At 37.6% G+C, this 23,585-nt stretch overlaps 2 protein-coding genes and 1 long non-coding RNA gene across 4 annotated transcripts; 1 reads left to right on the forward strand and 2 right to left on the reverse strand.

Moving 5' to 3' along the window:
* Positions 1-3,395: 3,395 nt before the first annotated feature.
* On the reverse strand, positions 3,396-6,270 carry LOC149051145 (uncharacterized). The gene is made up of 3 exons (XR_016183564.1): positions 5,967-6,270; positions 5,122-5,230; positions 3,396-3,425 (listed from the first exon to the last, which is right to left on the reverse strand). It is a non-coding gene; the product is annotated as an uncharacterized LOC149051145 (long non-coding RNA).
* On the forward strand, positions 6,254-22,254 carry LOC149051146 (GFP-like fluorescent chromoprotein amFP486). 2 transcript variants are annotated; one of them, XM_089196064.1, is made up of 5 exons: positions 6,254-6,450; positions 6,556-6,653; positions 6,953-7,171; positions 7,619-7,828; positions 22,038-22,254. In XM_089196064.1, the coding sequence occupies exons 1-5, from the start codon at positions 6,433-6,435 to the stop codon at positions 22,168-22,170; spliced, it is 678 nt and encodes a 225-aa protein (XP_089052190.1). In that variant the 5' UTR covers positions 6,254-6,432; the 3' UTR covers positions 22,171-22,254. The 2 variants fall into 2 exon arrangements, with proteins under 2 accessions (XP_089052190.1, XP_089052189.1); XM_089196063.1 differs by lacking the exons at positions 6,254-6,450; positions 6,556-6,653; positions 6,953-7,171; positions 7,619-7,828 and adding exons at positions 19,725-20,189; positions 20,296-20,393; positions 20,693-20,911; positions 21,330-21,539.
* Positions 18,315-18,973, reverse strand: LOC149051147 (uncharacterized). The gene is made up of 2 exons (XM_089197829.1): positions 18,763-18,973; positions 18,315-18,630 (listed from the first exon to the last, which is right to left on the reverse strand). Exons 1-2 carry the CDS (start codon positions 18,891-18,893, stop codon positions 18,441-18,443), a joined length of 321 nt encoding a protein of 106 aa, XP_089053955.1. The 5' UTR covers positions 18,894-18,973; the 3' UTR covers positions 18,315-18,440.
* Positions 22,255-23,585: the final 1,331 nt, after the last annotated feature.

Below are 23,585 nucleotides of genomic sequence, written 5' to 3' on the forward strand. Positions count from 1 at the left end.
TTATTTTTAGTTTGTTCGGTTGTTCTTGCCTCAAAGATCGAGATCATCTGTCTTTACTCAAACCTCTCACAAACAAACGCCCTCGCGTTTCCATTTGACAATATGTTTTGTTCGGGTAGGTTTTAAAGGTGAATGTTTTCTTCCTTTTGGTAATAACAGAAATGTAGCCAAAAGACAACAGAACAGAAGCTAAACTGTGGGGAGCCCTAACCAGAAATAAAATAAAATTAATAACTACACAAAACCAACATTCAATTAAGGTTGAAATGGTGCTCTGTACTCGCCTCACGTACGTGCGGTAGTCATGTCGATATTGACAATTCACGATGGTTATGATTCCTTTGTACTCCTCAAACTTCTAAGATTCCTGCCACGGCATTTTCTTGCGGTTAAACTTCAAACCTTCCTTATCGTGGTTGGTCTTGACGAGGCGGAGATTCACAAAATGGCTGTGTGATAATAAAAAAAATTAAGAACGATCCGTGATTTTCTCGTTGAAATGAGATGTGTAGATATTGAGTCTTCTTCTTATGTTCTAAGCCCAGGTAACAGTTTCTAAACAGTGCGTTCAAGCTGAAATCATGATTGTAAGCGATCAAAATAAAATCTGAGAAGTTTCCACAACTGGAGCTTTATCAAGCTTGGAAATTATGTAATCCCATGCTACTGAAAATTAATGATCACAAAATTCTGAAATTTTAGCGAATTTGGGCCAATGAAAGAACAAGTAAATCTCGGAAGCGACTTTCAACATTCGAGTAGGGTCTCAGGCTGTCGGCTTGTTTTAGTTACGATAGATGAGCGTGAGTAATTTACTGTTCACTCAGCTGACAGTTGTACATTTTGAAACGAGTAACCTTTCATTAAACTTAGGCACGCGAATGTGCTATATATATATATGCTGCTCAATGCTAGTTGTAATCATTCTTGAAGCACTCTCAGCTAGAGACGAAACGTGATGAAGGAAATAAAAAAAAAGTTACAGCAGCAAGAAGTCTTCCTTTGTGCTCTTCACCAGTCTCCGTAAAAAAAATAAATAATAAAAAAGTATAATTCTTGTATATTTCCGGTACGTGAAAGAAGAGTTTCGTTCACGAAACCAGATAGTGACCTCCCATAATCCGCGACAATACTTAGCGCTTAGTCACGCTCACTCCAGAACCGATGGGCCTGAGGTCACAGTGATATACACCGGACAAAATCTAAAGTCCAATACTTTTCGGCATGGACTAAACATATCTCTATAAGTATATGACTCGATAATGGTTCGGAAGAACAAATTATGGGAATATATTTTTTTTACAGCTGTTTGGAATGGCGTGCAAATAACCTGTGACTCTGAATACAGAGAACCGATCCGTCGCCTTTCAATCATTCAACCTTCGTTATTTAATTTCTCACTTCGCAGTTCATATTCTCTAAATAGTGGCCTATATCAGAATGGAAAAAAATTTTTTTTCGCTTGTAAATTTCGGCAGCAGCCAAACAGGGAGGGCGAAATTCATTCAGGTACGTTCGTACATACATACGTTCATACATACATACGTTCAGGTCTTGACATGACGCCTTTCACTACCTTACACACGTGTGACGTATCACATCAAGTGACCTGGATTGAAACGTTTTCAAAATGGCCTTCAAGGATAGCAATCAATCAATCTTCATTGTACTTAGCAGGTAATTTAGTGTTAACAACTGAGTTGAAAACGTAAATTGCCCACCGTAAAGAGTAAAAAAAAGCTAAAGTTTCGAGCGTCAGCCCTTCGTCAGAACGATTCTTTGTACTCACTCTTGATCAAAAAGATCATTCCAGACACTTCTTGTATTATAAATGTATCTTTTGCTAACTTGTGTGAAGAAAGTATCAAACACAGATGGCAGACGTCTATTGTGGAAGTTATACATAAAGACTGCGATATTAAGAAAGACAAGGTCAGGCAGTTTAACAATATTAAAGCATTGCAAATTGGACTGGAATGCTCACGAAATTTATAGAAAGTCAACACTCGTATTGATCTCTTTTGTGAAACGAACAAAGGCTGGGTAGTTGAAGAAGAGGTGTTACTCCAAGAAATTAAACCATAGGTTAAGAAAGGATATATTAAAGCATAATATAGTTTAACCAGAATATCTGAATTCACATAATAACGAAGTTTAGAAAGAATTCCAATGTTGTGCTTAATCTTTTCAGCATTGTGGCGTACTTGACTTTTCCAAGATTAATTAGAATATATTACAATACTTAGATATTTTATTGAGTACTCTTGGTTTAAGTTAAAGCTATTTAAAGAGAGTATGACATGAAAGGGTAAATTTCTTCGTGGAGGGTGGAAAATGACAAAGTTCAACCAAGTATGAATATTTACCAATTCATTGTTTGGATTCAAGGACTTTAAGATTTTTGTGTTTATAAAACAGATTGGCATCACCTGCATATAAATGAAAATCTAGAATTTCAGAGCAGTTACTTAAATCATTGATATCTACAAGAAATAATAATGGGGCCGAGAACTGAGCCTTGAGGAACACCACAAGAAACAGGATGAGGATCAGACTCAGTTTGCCCCAAGGAAACATATTGATATCTTTTTGTAAGATAGGAGATGAACCAATCTTTGGTAACACCACGTATGCCATAATAATCTAGTTTCTCAATCAAGATATTACGATTTCCAGTATCAAAGGCTTTACTGAAATCCAAAAATGTACTTCAAGAAAATTCCTGGCAGTCAATTGCATGTGAATCAAGTCAATGATGCTTACGATAGCATGATCCGTGGAGTGTTTCCGTACGGAAGCAAAACTTCTTACAATAAACTAATTTTTTCTTCTCCAAAAATTATAAATTTTTTTATGCATTAACTTTACCAACAGCTTGTGGAATAGATAGAGAATAGAAATAAGACGATAATTATTTAAACTTGTTTACACGCCCTTTTTAAAAACAGGGGTAACTTAAGCTATTTTAAATAAATCAGGGACAATTCCAGTAGAAAAAGAGGCATTGACTATAATTTCTAGAGGTGCAGATATAACATGTTTGGTAGCTTTTAAAATAGCAACTAGTATGCTGTAAGGCCCAGTAGACTTATTAGCATTTCGCACAATAATTTCATTTTCAATTTCAACTGTTGTTGTGGGAAATAGAAAGAAACTGTCTTCTGTCTTGAGATGGGGCTGTGAGGTACCGAATGGAGGATTTATTTACACGAGGAATATTCTTTGTCAAATTATTTCCAATATTAGCAAAGAAATTATTAAAAGCATCAGCCATTGACTTAGAATCATTTAATTCAACATCCTCAATAAGTAATTTATTTAATTTTTACCTTAGGTAGTTATCCATGGCTTAGATTTCATTCTTTATAAACGTTGAGAGAGCTGTATGAGAGGGATATGAACATCAATTATGCCTTTATGAGACTCTAGTGTAAATGGAGTCAAACATTATATTAGGATCAGGATTAGCATGTAATACACGTTTCTCCGTTCGTTTTCCTTTTACTCGGAAGACGATGGCTCGTTGATATATCCTCTTTTTTCATGTCAACTCCAATCTTTCGACCGAGCTCCACAACAATTTCGTTCGTATCTTCCCGCGTGTCACTAGAAATCTTTGGAATACCCCGGATTTCCATGCAGTCTCGTCTCGAGTATTGTTCAAGTTCGTTAAATGATTCCTTTAAAGCTTTTCGCTGGTTTGTAGCATCCAGGAGCTTACCCCTCAGACTCTTGATCTCATTAACCAGTTCTGTCATTCCTTTTTCGTAAGGTGATATTTTTGTTAGTAGTTAGTAATAATTAGAGTTCGCAGTGGCGATAGACTTCTTCACTTCATCAATCGATCTGCGAAGAGGCTCTAAAGCCTCCTCCAACAAATTCTTGAATTCTTCTGTCGTTAGACCTCCCATAATGGCACGTAGATAAATTGGGACAACATATAATGCGAAAAAATGAGAAAAAAGAGGAAAATGCAGCTTTGATAAGCTAAATTCACTGTAAATTTAACGAAGCTCAAAAATTACCGCCATCTTTCTCGCTGACCACAAGGGCAGGGTGTAACACCAAAATAATACAAGATAAATAACAGGAAATAAACTGAAATGTGTCTTCGTGGATTTGTAGACACTCAGGGTCAATTGTTCGTTCGAGGCTGGTTGCTTATTTGAGCATTACGTGTGAAAAAGAGTTTATAATTTCTCGATGAGAGCCGGCCGTCGATTAAGCGTCAAAAAAATTTGTAGAAAATTTGGTTTTACACAATATGTCGTTTATTTGCGTATTTAGGATTCTTTAACCTAAGAGGAATGTAATGGGACCAAAAAAAGGGAGAATTTTGGCGTTAGTTACCCTTTAGGCAACTCGCACCGGATTTGCGGGCAAAGATATTGATATATTAAGCAGGAAACAAGTTGTGTTGACAGCGAAGAAACTTCCTTTGTAACTGACTTTCGACTTCAAAATGATCAGCACGACAAACTTCATGTTTGGGGAGATTGTTGGAGAATTTAAGCAATGTCACTTGGAGAAAATTCAACTCAAATTAAGCAAGATTACCTCTAGTGGGTATCTTCCTTTGTTGTGTTTTAACTAAAGAACGAAAACCATTTTGTTAATTTTAACTACAGAAAACAACAGTCCGACCCTTGTCTATTGTATATGGTAACTTTTAGTGGTCTCAAAGGTAGAAAAGAATATAAATTATGCTTGAAAACACAACGACGCTGCGCGCGTCATAAACAGGTTAAAACTTTACGGAGCCACCTTAAAAGTTACATAACCTTATGCAATATTACCTCATGCAATATTATAGAAAAATGGAAAAATCGACCCGCGACAGTTTGGGCGTTACATAACCTTATGCAATATTACCTTATGCAATATTATAGAAAAATGGAAAAATGCAGCCGCGATAAACAAAAGAAGCAATGTATTCGCGCCATTTGGTGGTTTACAATTTTCTTTTCTTTCGTGACAGGCGAAAAATTTGCTTGATACAAATTATGCATGAAAACACAACGCCGCTGCATTACATAACCTCATGCAATATTTATAGAAAAATGGAAAAATCGACCCGCGGCAGTTTGCACCACAGGTAATTTAATTAGGAATGATACTTACCTTTTAACAATAATGACAAACAATCTTTTCGTGATTGGCACCATAGAAATGCTACGCAGGAACTCTATCAATCTGCTCAATTCGACTGTCTCTGACATTCACAATTTTTCTGTGGATCACAATATGAGACTAAACCCAATTAAATGTCAAGAGATGTTATTTAACTTTACGTCATATCCTAACGTTACTCTAAGACCATTAGTTGTAGACAACAACGGTGTAGAACGTGTATCGACTTACAAGATTCTAGGAGTGTTTATCGATAGCGACCTTAAGTGGAATAGTAAATAAATGTTGACTACATACATAAAAAAGCTTCCAAGTTTTTAAGTTTTCATTGTATTATAACTCGTTAATTCAGTAAGTTACTGCAAAAGAGATTAATAAACTGTTATTATCATTCTAACATTTCGTTATACAATATTGCATTATGCAAGGTAGAATTACGTAACATTCGGCGGCATCTGGCAAAGTTTGTAAGGAATTCTCTGCCCTAAATAAGGGGTTCGCTTGAGATCATTTTAATAAGTTTTAAAAATAACTGACAGTGGTAACTCGCCGGAAACGCTTAAAAATGAGGTAAAACGCAAGCGAGCGTTGAAGGCTTTACTATATCGTTTCTTTCCTTTTTTAACTCTTTATTGAATTTAATGTTAAAACTGTCAACGATAGAAAACAATTGTGAGAAAGAAAAGGGAACCCTTCCTCAAAAGCGTGTTAAATAAGCGACAATCGCTTATGTCGCAGTCTGATCATTTCTCTTAGGCAGATAATTATCGAAATCTTTCGATACCTAGGAGCAACTTAAGTCTATAGTTACATAACTGATTAGCCTTGAAACTTACTCTGCCAGTCTTGCAGGCCAGAACTGTGGAATCGCTCGGTTCCATCGAGTTCCATTTCGGAAAAAGAAAAAAAAACAGTCTGTAATACTTCTTTAATTACATTATTAACTGATGTTAGGTATACTTAGAGTCTGTTTATGCCATATTGAACCTTCGTGCTTTACTAGGTCGTCATGAAAACAGGTCACGTGCAACGTTGTTATTTCCGGCAAAAATAATTCATAAGGCCAAAATGGGCGGACGGTTAAGGTTAAAAGATTACACGAACTGTCAGAAAAGGGTATAAATCTGTGTACACGTTATCCGGCACGTGAGACATATAATTAATCATTGTCTTTTTGGGTTGAGTGGCACTTTATAAATTTGGCAAACCAGGGAGGCTCACCATCAGTTTGGTACAGTTACAGGACATACCTTTTAGGCGGTAACAGTGCTCGTTGCTCGGCTTTGCGAAGCAGATTTTAAGATGTCTCATTCAAAATGTGTAAGTGAATTGCAGTTTACATAGCTAATAGAATAGGCGGGTTAAGTTCCTCTCCAGAAAATCTTTTCTCCTGACGGTTTTTGATAATTTTCTTACAATATTCAGGTTTTAGCTGATACCATGAAGATGACATGGCTTATGGAGGGCTGTGTCAATGGTCATGCGTTCACCATCGAAGGAGAAGGCACCGGCAAACCTTACGAGTAAGTTTATGTGAAATAACGATCAACCTGTAAATTATCCTTTTGCGCGGATGCATTGCTGGTCTAACCAAAGCAAATTTGGTTATTTCAGTTATGTTTCCTGCGGCCGTTTGTGCCATCTGCGTATGGCTGTCTTGCAAAAAGGGGTTTACAAATCTAAGCTTCATATAGTAACTCGTCCAGAAGTCATCGTACGCAAGTCACTTATGTGATGAAAACGCACCAAAATAGTCATATGCTGGTGATTTCATTAATGAAAGACTACAATGTCGGAAATCCTCTCCATCTGAATATTTCAGAGGCAAACAAACGGGGACATTCCGTGTTACAAAGGGTGGACCCCTTCCATTTGCCGTTGACATAGTGGCACCGACCTTGAAGTATGGATTCAAATGTTTTATGAAGTATCCTGCTGGTATTCCTGACTATTTCAAGCAAGCATTTCCCGAGGGTCTAACATACGACAGGAAATTAGCATTTGAAGATGGAGGGAGTGCCACGGCCACCGTGGAAATGAGGTGAGTAATTACTTACTATTTAACTGTTAATCAGCTTTTTTAACTTGCAGATTGGACAAAGATCTTTGAGTTATCGAAAACAAAAATCATTTAAATTTTCTTGCATATTCTGCAACGCTACACAAAGATTTGGGCTCGATGTGAAAAAGCGAAAATTCACGACGGATTTCCATGATGAATATCATCATGGAAGCTCAAAAGTGCTGTAATACAGCGACAACCGCTTGCTTTTCAAAAATTATTAGGCAACACTCAGTTTGTACAAATTGACCTAATTTTTTTACATTCGTCATTTTCTTTCTTTCAGGTTAATTTTTCTTTTAACATAGTAATCTAACCTGTTGATTTAGAGGTTTTTATTCCATTAAAATCTTTTTACCTCGTAAGGTGGATTCAAAATGTATGTTTTACTCATTTTGCGTTCTGAAATGCTTCCTACTTTGACAGCCTCAAAGGCAACACTCTTGTGCACAAGACCAATTTCCAAGGAGGCAACTTTCCCATCGACGGGCCTGTCATGCAAAACAAGACTCTTGGCTGGGAACCAACCTCGGAGAAAATGACTCCTTGTGATGGAACAATCAAGGGAGACACTATCATGTACCTTTTGGTCGAAGGAGGGAAAATGCTGAAATGTCATTATGAAAACAACTACAGGTAATTACGTTGGCTTCGACTGCTGTGTACAGACTTGTATCTGACTTGATCTTAATGGGTTTCCCTCCCGAGTCCCCAAAAAGGCACCAACTGTTATGTAACTTTGCAGTATAAATTCAGTACATTGTTATGAAATTACGTAATAAAAAGCGGCGAACATAACTCATATATTCAGAAGCAGTGCACCCGACAGTTTAGAGTCACCTCCGAGGTTTGCACGTTTCTTCATTCGTCAAATTCGCTTAATTTCCGAATTTAGTGATCATAACTTTTCAACAGCATCGGATTACAAAACTGCAAAGCTGGATAAAGGTCCTTTTGTGGACATTTCTCTGAAATTATTCTGATCGCTTACGATCATAATTACAACTCGAACGCGCTGTTTGGAAACTGTCTTCATCTTTGTGGTTACCAGGGCGTCGGAGTAGATGACTCAATGACCTATGACCTATGATGATTGCGTAATTTTGATTTCAACTTTATTAATCATTCAAATCTGAAAGAAGATATTTGAGAATTGGTGTCAAAAAAAAAAAATTGCAGCTCAGCTATCCCAGAAAATACTTCACATTTCGACCTCCAAACACTTTTCAAGTTCAAGAAATTGATTCATGTAGTTCTCCATGAATAAACTCTGCCCTTACTGGACTTATTGAGCGAGATGACCTGCATTGTTGAGCCAAGAATCGTATCACCTCAATAAAGTCAATTTACAAATTCCTCGCTTTGGCCAATAAGATTTTAAAATTTCGAACAAGACAAAAACCTCGAGTATGAAATATAGGATATTACATGGCCGCACGGAGATAAGAAATTTGTCTTCCAGTCTTATTGCACGAGAATGCGAATATGTTTTCTGAAACTCATCAATAATGTATAAGGCCTCATTTGAGTCACATGGATACTCCTTGATACCCGGTAAAGAACAGATCCAAACACGCGTGAGTAGAAAGAAACTTAGAACTTCCTACACGTAAACACTAAATTGATTCATGTAGTTCTCCATGAATATACTCTTCCCTTACTGGACCTATCGAGCGAGATTACCTCCATTATCGAACCAAGATTCGTATCACCTTAATAAAGTCAATTCGCAAATTCCTTGCTTTGGCCGATATGATTTTAAAATTTCGAGCAAGAGAAAGACTTCGAGTATGAAATAGAGGATATTACATGGCCGCACAGAGATAAAGAAGTTTGTCTTCCAGTCTTTCAAAATATTGCACGAGTATGCAAACATGTTTTCTCCAACTCATTAATAATGCGTAAGGCCTCATTTGGTTCACATAGATACTCCTTGATACTCGGTAAAGAACAGATCCAAACACACGGGATTAGATATATTTAAACACACGTGTTAGGATATCCAAACACACGTGTTAGGATATCCAAACACACGTTAGGATATCCAAACACGTGTGTTTGGAAATCAATTTCCAAAAGAATGCAGTCCTTGAACAAATGTTTATTGACTTCTAGGATAAGAATAATCATTCTTTGCAGGTGACATTAACGTTTACATTGCAATTCAAGAACATTCCAGAATTCAGCTGATCTAACATTCCACGCACACTGCTTTCACCTTCGAAAAGTTCACTTCTAGTACTCGTGGTTTCCGTAACGCTACTAGAAGTGCAAGGTCCAAGTAGTTTAGACACTTTAAGATAGTGTCTCTGTGAGAGCGGTCCGGTCGATTTTGCTTGAGACACGGATTTCGCTCATTTCTTGTGTGTTATAAGACATTCATGTGCCTATACTAAAACCACAATCCGTTTGATCAGAGCTATGTATTTTTCACAGTTTTACGGAAAATAAATTTCACTCGATAGAGACTTGTCGTGACACTTTTCAAGACTTTAATTTAAGACAAATTTGGAGGAAAATTTACAAAAAGCTACGGACCTCTTAAAGAAACAAATACCACAGCCATGTATATTAACTCTATCTTATCTATCGAGGCGACTTTCGTGAACATCACGTTTCAGCCAAGCAAACAGGAAGACTTGAATGACACCTTTGACACCTTATCTGTTCGCTTAAGTCACACACGCGAAAACCGATCAGATTCAAGGTAAATTTTTGAAAAAGTGAGCCGTTCTTAACTGATCCAACTAGCATAGCTAGGAAGTGGGTGCCATAAAAAAGGTAATTACGGAAAAAAAACTTTGCGGCCCAACCCTACGAAAACTTTATATCTCCGTGAACTTACCTTATTTTCGGCAATCTCCAAGTTTGGCTGCCATTTTGAGGGACTTGTAAACATGAAGCGTGGCCGATATAAATCAAGCAGGTAGATCTAAAACCGTCAGAAATACATTCAAATGAACTTTACTTTCAATTCAAGCGCAAAATTTGAAATTGTTCGTCAAACTTACCATTCCTACATTCCCATGCGACCATTTCTTCCAACAATTCAAACACTACAACTGGTGTTCGAGTTCCCCTCGTCGATTCCACCGTAAGAAATAACCTGTGCCACTCAAGCTTCGACTCGAATGTTAAGTACGAATCAAATTACATAACTGCTTCATATTCGAGGCAATATCACGCTGGTATTTTGATTTTCGGATCGACAAGAACGATGATCAGGAAGCGATCGCCGCCACATAAACCATGGTGACCTTTGACAAGCCGCTGAGTGAAAACAGTAGAGCACGGGGTGGGGTGGGTGGCGGACTTATCGTCATAAGATACTCGAATACATGCTTAGAAAGCTTTAGGACTCCCATTCTAAACAGTGAAGGCAAAAAAAGAGTGAAATGTTTATTTCTCTATCTCAAGCTAAATACAACATTACAAATGGCTACCATACATAGTAACATCATTTGTCTTGACTTTGATACATTTAATATTCCCTGTGATTGAATGTGAACACACCAATAGATTATTCATCTCGGTACAATTTCGAATCATCTGAAAACTGTCAGAAAATTGTTAGAAAATTTGCATAAGATATGATGAGGAGAAACTTATCACCGCCGCAGTGTAATCAAGTCAACCAATGTTTCCTTCCATGTCTTGATGAAGAAAAACTCGTAACAAAGTGCGAAATAAAATATTTAATGAAATCATTATGTCATAATTCCACCTTTCAAACAACTTATTATCCACACGTAAATCGTAACTTGTCACTTGAACGAAATGCCCCATGGTTAATATGTAATCTGGATTGCTTCATGTCCTTCAGGAAAAAGAACAGCGATTTCATCACCATTATTTTCCATACTTTTCTCCCGGATATCTTTTACAAGCTTAAAGATGAAAATAACGCAATATCCCAGTGATTTACAAGAGAGGAAGTTAAAGGTCTCTTTAATTTTCCCCTGAGGTGGCCGGCTCATAAGGAAGAAAAAGGAGATCGCTCTGTCCAATAACGTTAGTCTATAGAGATTATCAAGCTATTAGCTGAGAAGTTAAGAGGTTTTCTTTTTTGTTTTTTGGTTGGTTTTACTTAGAATGCGCAGAAATCTGCTGATATTTCCAAAAATGTCCATTTCTCGTCTTCTTTGGGGCGATCGATGGAAACTTCATGGAGAAATACAGCGTCACGCCATCGTGACAACGTATATGTTTATGACAAACGACCGGTGTGACGATACTTTCGTGTAGATCAGCCGACTTCAACATGTTTCAAATGAAATACAAGTATATCAGTGTACCTTCAGAGGACTTCGGATCGCTCAAATTCCCATGAAAGAAGGTGCGGCACTCGGAATCTGGATGATATGCACACGATTTGATGTATATGTTTGTAGTTACGTCGAGTAGTCCTTCATAAAGGTTGATCAATTTTTTTTAAAAGATGACAACCAGAGGCGAGATTTCTCTTCGGGATATTGCTCATAAGATAACATTCTTCCAAAGCCGTGCATATTTCACCTTTCTGAAACATTTGTTGTTGAAAACATTAGATGTAAACATCGCCAAATTATGCAATATCTGATTTTGAGCTTTTTTCGCGAATTTCTCCTATGCAAAGTAGAGGCAGGCCCCCAGAGATTTTTACATATTTAAAAACTAGAATATTATAACCAGCTAGGTGGGTAGTTTCAGTTCCAGAATCGGTGTACTTTTGGAGAAATTCAGATAAACATTTTCCCTGTTTTACCCGACAACAAAAATGACCGAAACTGTACCGAGATGAATGATCTATTGGTGTGTTCACATTCACTCTCAGGGAAAATTAAATGAACCAAAGTGAAGACGAATGATGTTACTATGTATGGTAGAGGTGCCAATTTGTAATGCTGTATTTAGCTTGACATAGAGAAATAAACATTTCACTCTTTTTTTGCGACGTTTTTGTATGAATATGAGGCCCCAGGCCTCGAACAAGCAGCCGCTGTTACCATGGCCACAAGAATGCTGCGGCCTTTAAAAAGGGTATTTTTGTGCATCCCCGCTGAGTGCCTAACTGCATGCAAAATTTGAATGGGGGTTGAAAATTTTTATTTCCCAAGATGTTTGATTCTTACAGAGACTTGTTCTTAACAGTGCGTTCAAGTTGAAATCATGATTGTAAGCAATCAAAATAAAATCTGAGAAGTGTCCACAACTGCAGCTTTATCAAGCTTGGCAGTTATGTAATCCGATGCTATTGAAAAGTAATGATCATCACAAAATTAGCGAAAATGGCTGGGTGGTAATAAAAAAATTAAGAACGATCCTTGATTTTCTAGTGGAAATGAGATGTGTAGTTATTGAGTCTTCATCTTATGTTCTAAGCCTAGGTAACAATTTCTTAACAGTGCGTTCGAGTTGAAATCATGATTGTAAGCGATCAAAATAAAATCTGAGAAGTGTCCACAACTGAAGCTTTATCAAGCTTGGCAATTATGTAATTCGATGCTATTGAAAAGTAATGATCACAAAATTCGGACATTTTTAGCGAATTTAGGCCAATGAAAGAACGAGCAAATCTCGGAGGCGACTTTCAACATTCGAATACACTGCTTCTAAATATATGTCGCCAACCCATAGTTTGTCCTTCAACGATGCATGTGTCACCCAACAGTCATTTTCTCATTTAGTTCAGACAATATTTCGATCGACTCTTTTGTCGATAGGTAACGTTTCAACCTCAGGAATGAAATTCATATTTCTATAAAATAATGAGAATTTCCTATCACTGTCAACACCTTCAAGAGGTTAAATTCGCCGCTTCTTATTACGTAATTTCATAACAATGGACTGAATTTATACTACAAAGTTACATAACAGTTGGTGACTTTTTAGGGACTCGGGAGGGAAACGCATTAAGATTAAGTCAGATACATGTCTGTACACAGCAGTCGAAGCCAACGTAATTACCTGTAATTGTTTTTATATCGACAATTCAGCAATTTCCCTCCTTCAACCATCAGGTACATGATAGTGTCTTCCCTAATTATTCCTTCACAGGGTGTCATTTTCTCCGAGGTTGGTTCCCAGCCATGCGTCCTGTTTTGCATGACAGGCCCGTCGATGGGAAAGTTGCCTCTTTGAAAATTGGTTTTGTGCACGAGAGTGTTGCCTCTGAGTAAAACACATTTCAGAACGCAAAATGAGTAAAACATAAATGAGCAGCTGTGTAAGAAAATTTTGATTCTACCCACAGGCAGCCCAAGCTGTGATAAGATCATCTTGCGCAATAACAGTCATGGCGGAATTATAATAGTTTGTATGGGAATATGTACGACCGCTCTAAGGACTGAACAAATACGTCAATTTCTCAATAAAAATACCTCACCTTACTTCCATAGCGTATCGCATGTTATCTGACCGCTTACTTTGATGAAAAAAAACCCATTTTGGCGAGTTGTCCATTTCGGGGTTTTCCACGTACATAAGAAAAGCCCTTACGTACATAAAAAGAAAGGGAGACCAGACGAGTGACAATCCTTCTAATTATTTTTCGAACCGCTACCTTTGTGGGTGATATTCAACGTTTCAATGAATTGGCAAGTTGAGGCCGAAATCGTTTACAAGGCGGAGTTTTACGATTACATGGTTTAGTGTAACGATAAGGTTTGAAAACTTGATTGATCGAAAAAAGAGTAATCACCGAGTTGCAATTCGCTTACTTGCTTTGAATGAGACATCTTGAGATCCACTTTACAACCATAGACGTGACCCTTGGCTAAGCGGGAAGAGCATTTACGCGGCTATGAAATGCAGTGTCCTGAGACTACAAATGACCCACTTTGACACTTTCCTGAATTCTGTTTTGTCTTGTGCTATCTAATGCTCGACTTAAAGAAACCAAAACCACTTAAATGCACCACTACGTGCACCAGTTTGGAGGATTCCCCCTAAAAAAATTTACCCCTTTCCGCCCCGCATTATGTAGCCATACGGCAAATTATACAACTACGTGATGTATCTGTCGAAGCTGGAGTTGAACAAGTCTGCTACGTGAATAATGTTTTGATAAAAACGCCTTATCATACTGCAAAATAAAGGATTTTTGTCTGTACAAGTATAATACAGGTATGTCTAATAGACAATTTCAAAAAGGTACGTGACGGATTTTCGTTAATTGTACCGCTGCGATCCAGTTTGTAAGAAAGATTCTTTATTTATCTCTTGTCTAGACTTTGCATGATATTGCTGTTACTGTTTGGTAAATTCCATTTCGGTCTTTCAATTTGGTTGCTGTTTTTCTCCGAACTATCATCAAGGCTCTTCTGAATACTCTGTAAATTTCACTTTTACGCTAAAAATACTAGGATTACTTCTAAATAGGTTTTTAATCCGATAATTTTTTTTAACGAATGAGTACTTTCTGACATACGTGAGTAAGGTGTTAAAAATTTATTGGACTGGAAGGATACTGATCTTTTACAAGTATGCACCAGAACAGTGGATAGCGTTGAAGGCGCGTTCTGACCGACTACTGCACTCTGAACTGATCCTTTATTATTCCTTAAAAGGTAACTGACGGTTAAAAGGTCGCTTTTTCGGAATACCGTCTAAACGCCTCAAATAACACATTGAAACAGGTACAAGGTGCTTGGTATGCCTTTTTGTGCCTTTTTTCGCCAAGAAAACGGTCCTCATTGCAGCTTCGTGAGTCGTCTGCCGTAAACGCTTCGATTTTGATCATGTGACCTTGTACGTCACGCGTGTGTACATTAAGCAAAGTAAATATGGCGGATAGTAACTTGAGTAAAAGCAGTTCTATTTCGGGGTCTGATTATTCGGATTTTGAGGCCTCGATGGAGAGTGAACATAATGAAGGGGCTTATCAACCTGCTGGTGAAATCAGGTCCTCGCGATTTGAACCACCTGGACGAACCTAAAATATATCGCGAGAGTCAGAGGAGGAACGTGGGCCCTTGAGCCGCGGCCGCTTCAATAGTACATTCAATTAAGTACAATACTTCAATTAATACAGAGTGTTAGTATGGAGACTGCCAATCAATGTGGAGGGAGAAAGAAAACATCTTTTGCCAAAAAGTAGATGTGGTCAAAAATAAAAATTTGAAGGATGTTACAGCGGAACAGTTGCAGGCAGAAGCCAGATGTATTGTCCAGCATCCAGCGTTAGAGGAAACTGGTGAAGGCTGACTCCGTCTGCATTTTTTGGGTACAGAAAATCACTATACAGCGCTTCCCTGGTTTTCGTTTTCTTCATTTTACATTCTGTTGTTTTCCGTCCATATTGTAAATTTCAACACGGCTAAGAGTGGTACAGGTTTGGATAACTTGAGGGTGAACATATATCTGTTTTAAAGTTCAGGTCGTAAATTGAGAAACATTACGTGCTTGTTATTTCCGTAGCACGAGTTTGTCGCTGACTCGGTTCCTTTTTATCAACAAAGCACTGCGTTTTAACCGGTAGGGTCTCAGGCTGTCGGCTTGTTTTAGTTACGATAAATGAGCGTGAGTAATTTACTGTTCACTCAGCTGACAGTTGTACATTTTTGAAACGAGTAACCTTTCATTGAACTTAGGCACACGAATGTGCTATATATATATGCTGCTCAATGCCAGTTCTAATCATTCTTGGAGCTCTCTCAGCTAGAGACGATGCTTTAGGGTCAAAGGCTGTCGGCTTGTTTTAGTTACGATAGACGAGCGTGAGCAATTTACTGTTCACTCAGATGACAGTTGTACATTTTTGAAACGAGTAACTTTTCATTGAACTTAAGCACACGAATATGTTATATATATATGCTGCTCAATGCTAGTTGTAATCATTCCTGGAGGACTCTCAGTTAGAGACAAAACGTGTTGAAGGAAATAAACAGAAAGTTACAACAGCAAAAAGTCTTTGTGCTATTCACCAGTCTCCGTAAAAAAAATAAAAAAGAATAATTCTTGGACATTTCCGGAACGTGAAAGAAGAGTTTCGTTCACGAAACCAGATGGCGACCTCCCATAATCCGCGACAGTACTTAGCGCTTAGTCACGCTCACTCCAGAACCGATGGGCCTGAGGTCACAATGATATACACCGGACAAAATCTAAAGTCCAATACTTTTCGGCATGGACTAAACATATCTTTATAAGTATATGATTCGATAATGGTTAGGAAGAACAAATTATGGGAATATATTTTTTTTTACAGCTGTTTAGAATGGCGTGCAAATAACCTCCGACTCTGGATACAGAGAACCGATCCGTCGCCTTTCAATTATTCAACCTTTATTATTTAATTTCTCACTTCGTAGTTCATAGTCTCTAAATGGTGGCCTATGTCAGACTGGAAAAATTTTTTTTTTTCGCTGGTAAATTCCGGCAGCAGCCGAACAGGGAGGGCGAAATTGTTACGTTCAGGGCTTGACATGACGCTTTTCACTACCTTACACACGTGTGACGTATCACATCAAGTGACCTGGATTGAAACGTTTTCAAAATGGCCTTTAAGGATAGCAATCAAACAATCTTTATTGTACTCAGCAGGTAATTTAGTGTTGACAACTGAGTTGAAAACGTAAATTGGCCACCGTAAAGAGTAAAAAAAAGCTGACGTTTCGAGCGTCAGCCCCTCGTCAGAACGATTCTTTGTACTCACTCTTGATCAAAAAGATCATTCCAGACTCTTCTTGTATTATAAATGTATCTTTTATTAACTTGTGTGAAGAAAGTATCAAACACAGATGGCAGACGTCTATTGTGAAAGTTATACATAAAGACTGCGATATTACGAAAAACAAGGTCAGGCAGTTTAACAATATTTAAGCGTTTGAAAATTGGACTGGAATGTTCACGAAAGTCAACACTCGTATAGCTCTCTTTTGTGAAATGGAAAAAGGCTGGGTAGTTGAAGAAGAGGTGTAATTCCAAGAAATTAAACCATAGGTTAAGAAGGGATATATTAAGCATACTATAGTTTAACCAGAATATCTGAATTCACATAATGACGAAGTTTAGAAAGATTCCCAATATTGCGCTTAATCTTTTCAGCATTGTGGCGTACTTGACTTTTGTAAGATAAATTAGAATATATTACAATACTTAGATATTTTTTCTGAGTACTCTTGGTTTAAGTTAATGCTATTTAAAGAGAGTATGATATGAAAGGGTAACTTTTTTCGTGGAGGGTGGAAAATGACAAAAGTCAACCAAGTATGAATATTTACTAGTTCATTGTTTACTTTGGATTCAAGGACTTTAAGATTTTTGCGTTTATAAAACAGATTGGCATCATCTGCATATAAATGAAAATCTAGAATTTCAGAGTAGTAACTAAAATCATTTACATCTACAAGAAATGATAGCGGGCCGAGAACTGAGCCTTGAGAAACACCACAAGAGACAGGATGAGGATCAGACTCAGTTTGCCCCAAGGAAACATATTGATATCTGTCGGTAAGATAGGAGATGAACCAATCCTTGGTAACACCACGAATGCCATAATAATCTAGTTTTTCAATCAAGATATTACGATTTACAGTATCAAAGGCTTTACTGAAATCAAAAAATAAACTTCTAGAAAATTCCTGGCAGGATGCTTACGATAGCATGATCCGTGGAGTGTTTCCGCACGGAAGCAAAACTTCTTACAATAAATTACTTTTTTCTTCTCCAAAAATTCAAAATTTTTTTATGCATCAACTTTTCTAACAGCTTGCTGAATAGATAGAGAATAGAAATGAGACGATAATTATTTAAACTTGTTTGCACGCCCTTTTTAACAACAGGCGTTTATTTACACGAGGAATATACGTTGTCAAATTATTTCCAATATTAGCAAAGAAATTATTAAAAGCATCAGCCATTGACTTAAAATCATTTAATTCAACATCCTCAACAGGTAATTTAGTGGGAGTAGAGCCAGATCTGGATTTAAGATTAACAAGTTGTCTTATCCCCTTCCATACTCTCTTGGAATCAGACTTGCTTACATAGAAATAATTATTATAATAATTGTTTTTACTTACTTTTAATAAGTGATGAATTTTATTTCTATAAATTTTGAATTTGCTGTGATAATATACAGATTTAGCTGAAATATACTTCTTGAAAAGTTTATTTTTTATGTTGACTGAGACCCTGAAAGTGGTAGTTATCCATGGCTTAGATTTCATTCTTTATAAACGTTTAGAGAGTTGTATGAGAGGGATATGAACATCAATTATGCCTTTATGAGACTCTAGTGTAAAAGGAGTCAAACATTATATTAGGATTAGGATAAGCATGTAATACACCTTTCCCCGTTCGCTTTCCTTTTACTCGGAAGACGATAGCTCGTTGATATATCCTCTTTTTTCAGGTCAACTCCTATCTTTTGACCGGGCTCCACTACAATTTCGTTCTTACCTTCCCGCGTGTCACTAGAAATCTCTGGAATACCCCGGATTTCCATGCAGTCTCGTCTCGATTATTGTTCAACTTTGTTAAATGATTCCTTTAAAACTTTTAGCTGGCTTGTAGTATCCAGGAGCTTACCCTTCAGACTCTTGTTCTCATTAACCAGTTCTGTCATTCCTTTTTAGTAGGGTGATATTTTTGTTAGTAGTTGGTAACAATTAAAGTTCGCAGTAGCGATAGACTTCTTCACTTCATCAATCGATCTGCGTAGAGGCTCTAAAGCCTCCTCCAACAAATTCTTGAATTCTTCTGTCGTTAGACCTCCCATAATGGTACGTAGATGAATTAGGACAACATATAACGCGAAAAAAAGAGAAAAAAGAGGAAAACGCAGCTTTGATAAGCTACATTCACTGTAAATTTAACGAAGCTCAAAAATTACCGCCATCTTTCTTACTGACCGCAAGGGTAGGGTGTAACACCAAAATAATACAAGATAAATGACAGGAAATACACTGAAATGTGTCTTCGTGGATTTGTAGACACTGAGGATAAATTGTTCGTTCGAGGCTGGTTGCTTATTTGAGCACTACGTGTGAGCAAGAGTTTATAATTTCTCGATGAGAGCCGGCCAAAAATGGAAAAATCCACCCGCGACAGTTTGCGCGTTACATAACAAGGTAGGGTCAAGGTCATTCTAACATTTCGTTATACAATATTGCATTATGCAAGGTAGAATTACGTAACATTTGGCGGCATCTGGCAAAGTTTGTAAGGATTTCTCCGCCCTAAATAAGGGGTTCGCTTGAGATCATTTTAACAAGTTTTAAAAATAACTGACAGTGGTAACTCGCCGGAAAGGCTTAAAAATGAGGGAAAACGCACGCGGGCGTTGAAGGCTTTCTTAGTTCGTTTCTTTCCTTTTTTAACTCTTTATTGAATTTAATGTTAAAACTGTCAACGATAGAAAACAATTGTGAGAAAGAAAAGGGAACCCTTCCTCAAAAGCGTGTTTAATAAGCGACAATCGCTTATGTCACAATTTGATTATCTCTTTTAGGCAGATAATTATCGAAATCTTTCGATACCTAGGAGCAACTTAAGTCTATAGTTACATAACTGACTAGCCTTAAAACTTCCTCTGCCAGTCTTGCAGGCCAGAACTGTGGAATCGCTCGGTTCCATCGAGTTCCATTTCGGAAAAAGAAAAAAAAACAGTCTGTAATACTTCTTTAATTACATTATTAACTGATGTTAGGTATATTTATGGTCTGTTTATGCCATATTGAACCTTCGTGCTTTGCTAGGTCGTCATGAAACCAGGTCACGTACAACGTTCTTATTTCCGGCAAAAGTAATTCATAAGGCCAAAATGGGCGGACGGTCAAGCTTAAAAGATCACACGAACTGTCGGAAAAGGAAATAACTCTGTGTACACGTTATCCGGCGCGTGAGACATATAATTGATCATTGTCTTTTTGGGTTGAGTGGCACTGTATAAATTTGGCAAACCAGGGTGGCTCACCATCAGTTTGGTACAGTTGCAGGACATACCTCTTAGGCGGTAACAGTGCTCGTTGCTCGACTTTGCAAAGCAGATTTTAAGATGTCTCATTCAAAATATGTAAGTGAATTGCAGTTTACATGGCTAACAGAATAGGCGGGTTAAGTGCCTCTCCAGAAAATATTTTTCTTCTGACGGTTTTTGATAATGTTCTTACAATATTCAGGTTTTAGCTGATACCATGAAGATGACATGGCTTATGGAGGGCTGTGTCAATGGTCATGCGTTCACCATCGAAGGAGAAGGCACCGGCAAACCTTACGAGTAAGTTTATGTCAAATAACGATCAACCTGTAAATTGTCCTTTTGCGCGGATGCATTGCTGGTCTAACCAAAGCAAATTTGGTTATTTCGGTTATGTTTCCTGGGGCCGTTTGTGCCATCTGCGTATGGCTGTCTTGGAAAAAGGAGTTTATATATCTAAGCTTCAAATAGTAACTCGTCCAGAAGTCATTGTACGCAAGTCACCTATGTGATGAAAACGCACCAAAATAGTCATATGCTGGTGATTTCATTAATGAAAGAATACTATGTCGAAAATCCTCTCCATCTGAATATTTCAGAGGCAAACAAACGGGGACATTCCGTGTTACAAAGGGTGGACCCCTTCCATTTGCCGTTGACATAGTGGCACCGACCTTGAAGTATGGATTCAAATGTTTTATGAAGTATCCTGCTGGTATTCCTGACTATTTTAAGCAAGCATTTCCCGAGGGTCTAACATACGACAGGAAATTAACATTTGAAGATGGAGGGAGTGCCACGGCCACCGTGGAAATGAGGTGAGTATTTACTTACTATTTAACTGTTAATCAGCGTTTTTAACTTGCAGATTGGACAAAGATCTTTGAGTTATCGAAAACAACAACGCTACACAAAGATTTGGGCTCGATGTGAAAAAGTGAAAATTCACGACGGATTTCCATGATGAATATCATCATGGAAGCATCAAAAGTGCAGTAATACGGCAAACCGCTTGCTTTTCAAAAATTAATTAGGCAACACTCAGTTTCTACAAATTGACCTATTTTTTTTACATTCGTTACTTTCTTCCTTTCAGGCTAATTTTTCTTTCAACATAGTAATCTAACCTGTTGATTTAGAGGTTTTTATTCCATTAAAATCTTTTTACCTCGTAAGGTGGACTCAAAATGTATGTTTTATTCATTTTGCGTTCTGAAATGCTTCCTACTTTGACAGCCTCAAAGGCAACACTCTTGTGCACAAGACCAATTTCCAAGGAGGCAACTTTCCCATCGACGGGCCTGTCATGCAAAACAAGACTCTTGGCTGGGAACCAACCTCGGAGAAAATGACTTCTTGTGATGGAACAATCAAGGGAGACACTATCATGTACCTTTTGGTCGAAGGAGGGAAAATGCTGAAATGTCGATATGAAAACAACTACAGGTAATTACGTTGGCTTCGACTGCTGTGTACAGACTTGTATCTGACTTGATCTTAATGGGTTTCCCTCCCGAGTCCCCAAAAAGGCACCAACTGTTATGTAACTTTGCAGTATAAATTCAGTACATTGTTATGAAATTACGTACTAAGAAGCGGCGAACATAACTCATATATTCAGAAGCAGTGCACCCGACAGTTTAGAGTCACCTCCGAGGTTTGCACGTTTCTTCATTTGTCAAATTCGCTTAAATTTCTGAATTTTGTGATCATAACTTTTCAACAGCATCGATTACAAAACTGCAAAGCTGGATAAAGGTCCATTTGTAGACATTTCTCTGAAATTATTCTGATCGCTTACGATCATAATTACAACTCGAGCGCGCTGTTTGGAAACTGTCTTCATCTTTGTGGTTACCAGGGCGTCGGAGTAGGTGACTCAATATGTATACTTCCTATTTCAGCGAGAAATTACGGAGCATTCTTGATTTTTTTTTCCTCCAGGGCCAAGAAAGTGATACACGAGATGCCACCGAGCCATTTTGTGGATCTTCGCCTTATAAAAACCAAACTTGATAAGGAAGGTTTGAAGTTTCAACTGGAAGAACATGCCGTGGCAAGAGTCCTCGAGGTTTGAGGATTACAGGGTTTGTCAGTATCAGTGTGAGTCTCTCTTGTACAAAAACATAAGATGAATAAAGAAGAGCGTTTTCAACCTCAATTGTTCGTCGGTTTTACATGTCTTTAAACTTTCGATTGATTATGAGGAGTTATGAAAGGAAACGGACCAAATCCCTGCTTTTATTATTCGTTGCTTGCAGAGAGTGCATAAAGTTCGCTTCACAGTTGTCAAGGCCCAAATATTTCCTACATTGACCTATGATGATTACTTAATTTTGATTTCAACTTTATTAATCATTCAAATCTGAAAGAAGATATTTGAGAATTGGTGTCAAAAAGAAAATTGCAGCTCAGCTATCCCAGAAAACACTTCACATTTCGACCTCCAAACACTTTCCTAACAAAAATAATGTGAGTTCAAGAAACTTAAAACTTCCTACACGTAAAGACTAAATTGTAGTTCTCCATGAATAAACTCTGCCCTTACTGGACTTATTGAGCGAGATGACCTGCATTTTTGAGCCAAGAATCGTATCACCTCAATAAAGTCAATTCACAAATTCCTCGCTTTGGCCAATAAGATTTTAAAATTTCGAACAAGACAAAAACCTCGAGTATGAAATATAGGATATTACATGGCCGCACGGAGATAAGAAAACTGTCTTCCAGTCTTATTGCACGAGTATGCGAACATGTTTTCTGAAACTCATTAATAATGCATAAGGCCTCATTTGAGTCACATGGATGCTCCTTGATACCCGGTAAAGAACAGATCCAAACACGCGTGATTAGGAAGAAACTTAGAACTTCCTACACGTAAACACTAAATTGATTCATGTAGTTCTCCATGAATACACTCTTCCCTTACTGGACCTATTGAGCGAGATTACCTCCATTATCGAACCAAGATTCGTATCACCTTAATAAAGTCAATTCGCAAATTCCTTGCTTTGGCCGATATGATTTTAAAATTTCGAGCAAGAGAAAGACTTCGAGTATGAAATAGAGGATATCACAAGGCCGCACGGAGATAAAGAAGTTTGTCTTCCAGTCTTTCAAAATATTGCACGAGTATGCGAACATGTTTTCTCAAACTCATTAATAATGCGTAAGGCCTCATTTGGTTCACAGAGATACTCCTTGATACTCGGTAAAGAACAGATCCAAACACGCGTGATTAGATATCCAAACACACGTGTTAGGATATCCAAACACACGTTAGAATATCCAAACACGTGTGTTTGGAAATCAATTTCCAAAAGATTGCAGTCCTTGAACTAATGTTTATTGAATTCCAGGATAAGAATAATCATTCTTTGCAGTTGACATTAACGTTTACATTGCAATTCAAGAACATTCCAGAATTCAGCTGATCTAACATTTCACGCACACTGCTTTCACCTTCCAAAAGTTCACTGCTAGTACTCGTGG

This window comes from Pocillopora damicornis, chromosome 2 (assembly GCF_964200805.1).
Source record: "Pocillopora damicornis chromosome 2, jaPocDami1.2, whole genome shotgun sequence".
Classification (NCBI taxonomy): domain Eukaryota; kingdom Metazoa; phylum Cnidaria; class Anthozoa; order Scleractinia; family Pocilloporidae; genus Pocillopora; species Pocillopora damicornis.